Genomic DNA, 10,744 nt, shown 5'->3' on the forward strand with positions numbered 1-10,744 from the left:
TGCAGGAGCCTGCATCCCTTTAGACGTGCTCCTATTAGGAATATCTCACCAAAAATGAAGTTTTTTTTGCAGGGGATGCCTGAAATCTGACTTGTATCTTAAGCAGACTTCTGGGAAAATCTGTAAGCCAAGCAGGAAATTATGTTTCTGGGGGGCGTTCTGTACACATTCTGTGTACAGAAGAACACCTCCAGGTAGCCATATTGCATTGCAATTTCAGAAAATTACAACAGCTGCAGATTGAAAAGGAAAGGTAATTTTTAATAACACTCAATTACAATATGATTTGTGTCTCAATTGTATGCGCTATATTGTTTTTTCTTTTTTTGCTATTTTTTTTTTCACCACGAAAGTGGAGTTACCCTTTAAGCAAGCCATAGGTATCCCAGCAGTGGCTGGATATGACAGCTGAGATCTTTCTGTAAACAGGCGTGTAGATCACCTAAATTTGCATGTTTATGGACATAAGCTCACGTTCACATTGGTCCGATTTGATATGTGATTTGACATGTCAAATCACATCGGAGCTAATTGCCGGCAATTGCACCATCCGAATCGGTGCAATGCCGACTTTGCAACGCCGCACCAATTCCCAAAAGTAGTTTCTGTACTACTTTTTGCAATTGGGGGGGGGGGGGGGATTTCCATAGGACCCTGCACAGATGTCTGTGAAATCACCCCCCAAAGTCGGACTGAAATTCCGGCTTGAAATCGTGCGAGTTCAGCTGACCCTGCACAATTTCATACGGCCTCAGTGTGTAGGCTTAAGGATAGAGAGGGAGTGCAAAAAACACCCTGGTGCCAGCTTCTCTTGGGGAAAACAGCATCTGTTTCCTTTTCCTTTTAGCCGTGAGATAAGCTAGCAAGGGTTGTCTTTAGGAATCCACTTGTTCCCATAGTCATAAGAACAGTGACCATAACCATTTATATAACGCCAAACTCCAGACAGGGAGCTTTCTTCCTGTCCCTGTGAGGCCCATACATGAAATAAGGAGTGGGGGTGTCACTTGGATATAAAAGCATAGACAGCAAATAAAACCTCACTTTTGTTTAAGTCTGTGAGGAGAAATCTTCCAAATAAGGATACAGGAAGCACTAAAACCTGGCAGGGGTTCTTACACGTTTACTGTATCAAAAACCAAATCAATTCAATTGAAATTTAAGTTTTGACTAGAGTTAAACTTGTATGCTTGAATGTAATATACAGTAGAAACACACATCTGGAATACATGCACATTTATCAGTAGTTTTTCTCCTTAAAAATGCTGCAAGTATGAAAAATAACCGTTGAACCTGCCAGTAATGCACTTTACCCCTTATTTCCTGTAATAAGTGCCTCTTTTGAACCGAAATGTCAAGCAGTGTTCCCTGCTCAGTTCTCCACTGCTGGACTGTAGGACAAGCCCTATCCAGGTATTTCCTGCTGGTTCACAGAAAAATGTTCCCTCTTCTCATCTCCATAATATAAGGTGTTCTTTACTTCATCAGAGCTGACCACACTGGGACATGGCTTCAAAATAGCAGATGAAAAGTTTAAAACTAGCCATAGAAAGTATTATTTTATCCCAAGAGTAGTTGATGCCTGGAACAGCTTGCCAGCAGAGGTAGTCAGTCTGTGAACAGTAAGGGCCCTTTCACACGGGCGTTCCGTATGTCCGCAAATCATCCTATTTTTTTGCGGATGATTTACAGACATAATGTCTATGGGATTGCGGATGTCAGCAGATGACCATCCGCTGACATCCGATTTTCTTCCTTTCAGTTCTGTTCCGTTTTTTGGAACGGAACAGAACCCTATTTTTGTTCCGTTTAAAAAACGGAAAGGAAGCAAAATTGGATGTCAGCGGTGTCATCCGCTGACATCCGCAATGCCCATAGACTTACATTATGTCCGCATATCATCCGCAAACAGATGGGATGATATGCGGACATACGGAGCGGATGACACAAATGTCATCCGCTCTGTGAAAAAAAAAGAAAAAAAAGCACCGGAGCGGAGCCAAAAAACTGATCGCCCGTGTGAAAGAGCCCCAAGCAGTTTTAAGCATGCTTTTAACAACCATAAAAGAAACAACCCTCTTGTGCATAGGTGTGATGGCTCAGCTCAAGTGGTAATGATCCATTTCATCAGGGATATTACTTCTTCCTTTGGAAAGGAAAGAGGGTGCACCAGCCTAGTGAATTATCCCACATAAATGTATTCTAGATAAAAGATATAAAACTACTCACTTCTTAGCCAATCTTCCATGGCTAAGAAGTCTTGGAATATACAGTCTTCAGACCCTAGGGGGACCACGCAGAGGCCTTGGATAGGCTCTGAGAAAAAAGGACAATCCTTCAAAATGCGTCAGCCAGCAGGGGCCCCTGTGTGGTCCCCCCCTAGGGCAGGCATCACTAAATGGCGGTCTGCGTCCGGCCCGAGTCACTGTATCATTCGGACCGGCTATGGTCCTGCCATTTAGAAGCTCGCTCAGCCTATCTCACTGCTTTCACCCTGAACAAGTCCTGCATGGATGGCGGGAGGCAGGAAGCTGATATCAGAGCCAGTAGAGCGCTGGATGGAGGGCGGGACTTCAAGTTAACCCGCAGGTGATTGGTTGCTTGCTAGTAACCAATCACAAGCTGGTTACCTGGAAAAGTTGTGCAGATCTCACTCTCCTTTCAGAGCTATCCTGCTTCTGATGTCAGCTCCATGCTTGCCACCGTCCATGCGGGGCTGTCCAGCTGCCAATGTCCGCTCTAGACTGCTGTGGGTAATGTGGAGGAAGCTGAGGGTGCTGTGAAGGGGGAGCTGAGGACAGGAGTCTGAAGATGGGGGGGAGCTGAGGACAGGAATCTGAAGATGGAGGGGAGCTGAGGACAGGAATCTGAAGATGGGGGGAGCTGAGGACAGGAATCTGAAGATGGGGGGGAGCTGAGGACAGGAATCTGAATATGGGGGGGGGGAGCTGAGGACAGGAATCTAAAGATGGGGGGGGGGCTGAGGACAGGAATCTGAAGATGGTGAGGAGCTGAGGACAGGAATCTGAAGATGGGGAGGAGCTGAGGACATGAATCTGAACATGGGGAGGGGGGGGGGGCTGAGGTCAGGAATGTAAAGGGGTACTAGGGGTGAGTACAGGAATGTAAAGGGGTAGCGGGGGACAGGAATGTAAAGGGGTAGTGGGGGACAGGAATGTAAAGGGGTAGTTGGGGACAGGAATGTCATGGGGTACTGGGGAACAGGAATGTAAAGGGGTACTGGGGAACAGGAATGTAAAGGAGTACTGGGGATGAGGATAGGAATGTAAAGGGGTACTGGGGGTGAGGACAGGAATGTAAAGGGGTACTGGAGATGAGGATAGGAATGTAAAAGGGTACTGGGGGTGAGGACAGGAATGTAAAGAGGGGCTAAGGACAGGAATGTAAAGGGGTACTGGGGGTGAGGACAGGAATGTAAAGGGGTACTGGGGGTGAGGACGGGAATGTAAAGGTGGGCTGAGAACTGAAATGTAAAGGGGTGGGGGTGAGGACAGGAATGTAAAGAGGGGCTGAGGACAGGAATGTAAAGGGTTACTGGAGGTGAGGACAGGAATGTAAAGGGGTACTGGGGGTGAGGACAGGAATGTAAAGGTGGGCTGAGAACTGGAATGTAAAGGGGTGGGGGGGGGTGAGGACAGGAATGTGAAGGTGGAAGGGAGGTGATATAAAGGTGGCTAAGGACAGGAATGCGAAGAGGGGCTGAGAACAGGAAGGATAGGAAGGAAAGGATAGGATAGGGCATAAAGATAGGAATGTAAAGTGGGGGTTGACGACAGGGTTTTGAGGGGAGGGGGGTGATATGAAGGGAGGCTGTGGACAGTAATGTGAAGGGGGGTTGTGATGTGCAGGGGGGGACTAAGAACACTGTTGTAAATACGGGATTGTGATGTGAAGGATCTAAGGCTAGGTTTATATCATTGCTACCTGTGTTCTGCATGTAGGCAGCCCATTCATTTCAATGGGCTGTCTTACATGCAGAAACAAAAGTAGTCCCTGACCCTTTTAAATTGCGCTGCACCAAGCTGGCTTGGCGCTCACGAAAACGTGCAGCGTTTGCCAATGCTTCAAGGTGCCATTAGAAATCAAACATATGATTCGGACCTCTGCTGGAAGAAAACTTTAGTGACTGGACCTCTGTGAATTTTAATTCAATACTCTAGGGTCTGGAGACTGTATATTCCAGGGCTTCTTAGCCACAGAAGATTGGCTGTTTCTAGCACACTTGCATCTCATGTTTCTGATTAGTTTTATATCTTTTATCTATAATAAATTTATGTGGGATAATGCACTAGGCTGGTGCACCCTCTTTCCTTTCCATTTTATAACAACCATAGATCTATATTCAGACAAACATGTTAAAGGGCAAACTCTTTGGGTTTTTTATTTTTTATTTTTTTTTAAACAGTCACTCTTCTATGTTTCTATAGAATACTGTTCAAGATTTTAGTCCAGCAGAGACAAGATTGTCAGCTCATGAGAGAAAGTAAGGTGGTCACTGATATTTCTGGCAGAATCAAAAGGTTTTTTTTTTTTTTTTTTTTATACTTGCAGTTTTTAATTAGACACAACATGGGCAAAATTCATGCTCTTTATGTTTCTAAGTTATTTTTGTAAAAAAAAAAAAATAGTTCTGGCTTGCTGTTGTGGGGAAACTATAGGAGGACTGAATTTTAGTATAGCTCTATGTTTGTCCCAGGCATGTTCTATACTCAAAAAAAAAACAAAACTCAAAAACATGTATTATTGTTCCATTAACACTATACAGTATGGATGGATAAATCAGGCTATTGTATTCTGACAGCCAGTGTCAGCTACATGGATGCAGCCACTGTACACCTGCCAATTTTCTGGCTACTTCAGTTTTTCATTTGAAGGGTGTCAAGTGGGAGGGAACTAACAAGGCCACCCAAAACCCACCCACCAGATTTTGGCCATTTTGTAGGGAATGGGGTAAAATTTGCTCTGTGTATGGCCAATCCCTTACAATAAACTTCTCCTTTTTGCTCACTATTGGTCTGTTAAATATACCACTGGATATTTGCTTACAAGTACCAGAACAGAATTCATGTAACCAGGCCATCAGCTGACCCATAGCAATCGCATTGTTCTTCTATAAAGGCTTAGAGCACTAAAGCCTAGTACACACCACTAGATTTTTTGAACAAAAAAAACTGTTAGCTCCAGTCGGAGCCACTGTACTAACAATCTGATGTTAGTACAGCAATCTCCCCTGCTGTTCTATTGTGTTCTGACAGGGGGGCGGCCCCCCTCCCGCCAGTACACTCTGGTAAGCACTCTCAGATGAAAGCGCTGATCGGGAGTCGGTCGGCTGCTGATTTTCCAGCATGTCTGGAAAGACCGGCTTCTATACACATGGGCCGAATATATCTGCCATTTTTTTTTTTTAACTGGCCGATGTTGCCCGACATTTGGCCTGTGTGTACTAGGCTTTAGGGGTTGATTTACTAAAGGAATGGGAGAGATTTGACTTTGATTACCCAATTATGTGCAAGAAAAGTTATAAAGCCAGAACCTGTGCCTGCTTATGATTGAGTGTTTGAAGTGAATGCATCTTCACCTTATCTACAAAGCTAAAGAAACATTCACTTTTCAAATGGAAAATTCTCTACTCTTTTAGTAAACCAACCCTTAAAATAAGCAGGGACATTTTACAGATGTAAAATAGACAAGACAATACTTTTACTTTGTAATTGAGCCTTTTTCTTAGTACATAAGTACATACAAACAATAAACATGCACATTAGCTCCCTTTTGGTCTGTTAACCACTTACCGCATATCGACGTATATCGGGAGCCACTCGATCGTTACCCGGGTGAGCGGGAGGGGACGTTCCCCCCCTCCCGCCGCCTTCCGTGACCACCGGGAGCCCCGAGCACCCAGCCGGCACGTCCGCCGGCTGGATGGAGTCGCGATCAATGCCGGAAACGGCTTCGATCGGGTCTCCAATGACGTAACACAGAGGCAGCGTCCATGACGTCACTTCCGGGTTACTGTGCTGCAAAAAGTGGCAAATTTAAAAAACGGCTGTATGCAAAAACGCAGTTTTCGGCGTTTTGCATACATGGAAGTGTAGTGGGGGGGTCTAGGGTCTTTTAGACCCTCGATCCCTCCATAAAGAGTACCTGTCACTACATATTGGTGTCACAAGGGATGTTTACATTGCTTGTGACAGCAATAAAAGTGATCAGATTTTTATTTTTTTTAAAAAAAACCTGTAATAAAGTAAAAAAAAAAAAAAAAAAATAAATAGGAAAAAAAAAAAAATTTTAGCCGCCCCGTCACCGTTCGCTCGCGCACAAAAAAAAAAAACGTATACGGAAGTCGAGCCGCGAATGAAATCGCTGTTCAAACCACACATGTGAGGTATCGCCACGATCGCCAGAGCTACACTCTAACTCTAAACTGGTAACCGTTAAATAAGTTTAAAGCGTCGCCTATTGAGATCTCTATTGACCGTAGTTTGTCGCCATCCCACGGGGGGGCGCAATTTTAAACCGTAACATGTTGGGTATCTATTTACTCGGCGTGACTTCATCTTTCACAATATACAAAAAAATGGGCTAACTTTACTGTTTAGTATTTTTTAAATGCAGTGAAATGTGATTTTTCAAAATTTTTCCAAAAAAAATGGCGTTTTAAAGACCGTTGCGCAAATACCGCGTGACAAAAAATATTGCAATGGCCGACATTTTATTCTCCAGAGTCTTTGCTAAAAAAATATAAATAATGTTTGGGGGTTCTAAGTAGTTTTCCAGGAAAAAATACTGGTTTTAACTTGTAAACAAAAAGTGTCCGAAATAGGGCTGGGGCTTAAGTGGTTAAATATACCACTGGAAGCGTTTTTGTTATATCTCTTTGAATACAGAGCTGTCCGGAGTTCTCTGAACACTTCCTGTTTGTTGTAAAAGATTCTATTTAGCCCTCCTAGTTGTTATCTTGGACTACAGATTGACTGGCTTTATGTTGTAAATTTGACAGTGGGAGTAGTCGAGTTGTTTAGAAGAATGTACTGGGTAAGGCTGGCACCACTGGGTTCACAAAATGCCTGTGTGTTGTCAGCTTGCAAGAGGTGAGTGCATTTCTGGCACATTAACATGTATTCTTCTTTATTGCAGGTTCATGAAAGGGATAAAACTTGGGGAAATATTTGTGTATTGCGGAGACGTGCCACATTTTTTTTTTTTTGCAAATACATGTAGAGAGCTTTTTACAAGATAGGTATCATACTGTGCACAAGCTTCTGGTTAGGCGGTCTTCATCAGTGACCAATGTCCATGTTCATTGATTTTATTGATTTTAAAGAAAAACTGTTCCATCTGCATTGTGTGGGTTTCAGCAAGATTAGAGATTAGAGTATAACTACATATCTTTTTTTTTTGTTATCAATAGGAATGTTGTTGTAAAGTTTCTTAAACTAACAAGTTTCTAAAACTAAAAGTTTTCTGACTAACATGTGGGTTGTCACTGGTTGCTTGTTTTTTTACGATAGGGTCACCTCTGATCCAGTAATGCAACCTGACCTAAAGAATTAGATATGACCTGGAGGGATGAACAAGCTGCATAACCTACAAAGCAAGGAAAACCTTTTGCACAGTTACTAGCACTGCACAAACCAAAGACTACCTGTTTTTGCTGTAATTTTGTTGCATTCATTTTTAGGACAGGGTGTGTTACAGTGATAGTATCAAATAATAAAAATGAATATGATTGTGAAGTTGCTTGCTTATCCTTACATTTAATTGTATGAGCATCATTCAATTATCTCACACTATGGGGGAGATTTACTAAAGCTGGAGTGTGCAAAATCTGGGGCAGTTCTCCATAGAAACCAATCAGCTTCCAGGTTTTATTGTCAAAGCTTAATTGAACAAGCTGAAGTTAGAAGCTGATTGGTTAGTATGCAGAGCTGCAGCAGATTTTGTGTGCACTAGTTTTAGTAAATCTCCCCCTATGTATGTAAAACCCCCACACCACACAGGACTAGTATGGATGGGATAACATAGCAATTGTCTTTGGAATCTTGCTTTTGTTTACTGATTACCCTGACAATCACATCAATTAACATTCACAGTGGGGTTGTTTTCAGGATCTGTTTAGTTCCCAGGGGTGAATATGCGGTAAAGCTAACTAAAGCTGGCCATAAACATGAGAAAAAGTTGAAAAAGCACCCACGATCAAACTACGTTTCAAAGTTCACAGATTTTAGTTTTCCCCAAAACATGAACACACTGGTTGCATAAGCATTCCGGTTTAGGCAGTGAAAATAAGAGGGCAGTATGGGTTTGCAGAGAGAACAGTCAGAAAGCTGGCTTAAAAGTGACTGGATAAGGTTTAGCAAAAAATGGAAAGTACATCAAATAACCATTCAGAGTCCTGTTTACTGAGGTTAGACCAATACAAGATGGATTCTCTTTGGTTGGTATGAAGGTGATCAAATACCCCCAAAAGAAAGCTCTATTTGTGGGAAAAAAGGGACATCAATTTTATTTCGGTACAGTGTCGCACATTCGTGCAATTTTTAGTTAAAATAACGCAGTGCCGAATCGCAAAAAATGGCCTGGTCATTAACCTTCCTAGCGGTATTCCCGAGTGTGACTCGGGGTAAGATTTTAGTGCCAAAAGCGGTAACCCCGAGTCACACTCGGGGTAGCGCTTAGAAGATCGCTGGATGCTGGAGGAGGTTTTACTTACCTTTTCTCCGGGATCCAGCGAAGACTGCGAGCGGTGTGCGGCGGCGGAGCTCTCTCCCGATCGTCTGCGAGCCCCGGCTTCCGTCTCCGGCGACGTGACGTCCGCCGGGGGGTGGAACCGGCGGCAAAATTCGAATGTAAAATGCACCAAACACACTGATATCGTTCAAAATAAAATAAAATCACATTACATTACCCCCCAGTGCCCTTTCCTGCAGTTTTACTGTACTTTTTATGTAAATATATGTGTATATATATATATATATATATATATATATATATACATATATATATATACACACACACACACACACACACACACACACACACACATATATATATATATATATATATATATATATATATATATATATATTTATACACACACGTATATATATATATACACGTAATTCTTGTGAATGAGCAGCCCAAACCAACTGTATACATTATATATATATATATATATATATATATATATATATATATATATATATATATGTATAATAAATGTATACAGTTGGTTTGGGCTGCTCATTCACAAGAATTACATGCTTTCAGCACCTAAAATAATGGTACCCCTTTCAGCACCTAAAATCCAAAAGAATCATACCGCCAGGGAGGTTAAGGGGGCAAATCCTTCTGGTCCAGAAATGGTTAAAAAAATAAGTAATATTCTCATCTCCCCTTCAACTTCCAATATGAGTCTGAATAACAGTAATATAAGCATGAAATGACATTTACTACTCCCCTTTCTTTTGTAGTAAAACCAGCTGTCCACCAATCCTATCCATGAGGATAATGCACTAGGCAAAAAAATGTCCCCTTCGTAATAAATGAAATCGAATGCCTAATTGTAAATAGATGTATGCATATGACAATATATGCATAGTATACAATATCCTCATTGTCCAGCTTTACTCAAACTTTTCTCATTTAATATTTTTAATACAATTATTATTATTATGTAATACAGAATTTATATAGCATCAACAGTTTTCACAGCATTTAAAAATATAAAGTTCAAGGAACAAATATAAAAAAAAAAAAATACTCCCAGAATTGTTCCCAGAAATGTCCATATTTATCCCTACTAACTCCACAAGAGCATTCACATATTGTTACGCAGTAATTCTTAATTAAAGCTTGATAACTATTATGTCAAAAGTTATTGAAATGCATGCAAGAATGTATTTTATAATCCTCCGACGGTAAATCTTATCAAGCAGAACTGGAGATTATTGATCCTCTTCATACACTGTTATCTCATCACTAAATAACATAGCAACACATTGTCCCTTTAAATTGTTTAAATGTTTGAAGCCAAACACACAGTGACAGATAGTTTACCATCTTCCTTTTACACTCAAAAGGCACACGTTTTGAGTGTAAAGTATTCACTACAACCATTCCTGCAAAAAAAGTCACTGCAGCGCAAATTCCAAAAACTGAGAAAATATAAAAGCTTTCAGAAGGTAGCAAGATTCTAGCTCAAGGTATAAAGTTCATGTGCTTATTCACAAATAAGACTGCAAAAGATTATTTTGACACCTTAACTAACGGATATAAAAATATAGATCTTAAAACTGCATAACAGAGAGAAGCTAAAGAAAACGATAGTACCTTCTCTTTCTTCTCCATTGTGTTCTTGTCCAGTAAACTGCTAGAGATTGAAGTCTGACTTGTGAATGATCTATGGTTAAATACAGGTGTAGGGGGAGAGCCAGCCCTAGGGGAGGGGAGCTCAGCCAAACAACAATTGTGCAATTGGCTTTAGGGGCAAAGGACAATTGGTGTTGGTGTTTTCTTGAAGACAGTCTGTACGCATTTAATCCTATATACTGCGTACAATAGCTAATAACTGTTTTATACTACCATAGCCATCTGTCAGAGCACCACCTTACCCTGTTATAATGGAACTTGTATAATATTCAAATGAACAATTATAAAGAATATAAACATATTTTACAGTCTTTGAAATCCTAAGTACAGTAAAAACATTTCTCCTTTTAGT

The 10,744-nt window shown here is 41.3% G+C and overlaps 1 protein-coding gene across 1 annotated transcript in view; it reads right to left on the bottom strand.

The window, feature by feature from the left end:
• Positions 1 to 10,419, bottom strand: part of SLC2A2 (solute carrier family 2 member 2) — a 126,001-nt gene extending 115,582 nt beyond the window's left edge. Inside the window, exon 1 of the mRNA XM_082252566.1 lies at positions 10,354 to 10,419. Within this exon, the coding sequence (XP_082108692.1) occupies positions 10,354 to 10,371 (18 nt within the window). The 5' untranslated portion in view covers positions 10,372 to 10,419. The remainder of the gene's footprint in view (positions 1 to 10,353) is intronic.
• Between the last annotated feature and the right edge of the window lie 325 nt (positions 10,420 to 10,744).

Source organism: Pelophylax lessonae (assembly GCF_965119305.1).
Source record: "Pelophylax lessonae genome assembly, chromosome: 3".
In the NCBI taxonomy this organism is placed as follows: Eukaryota; Metazoa; Chordata; class Amphibia; order Anura; family Ranidae; genus Pelophylax; species Pelophylax lessonae.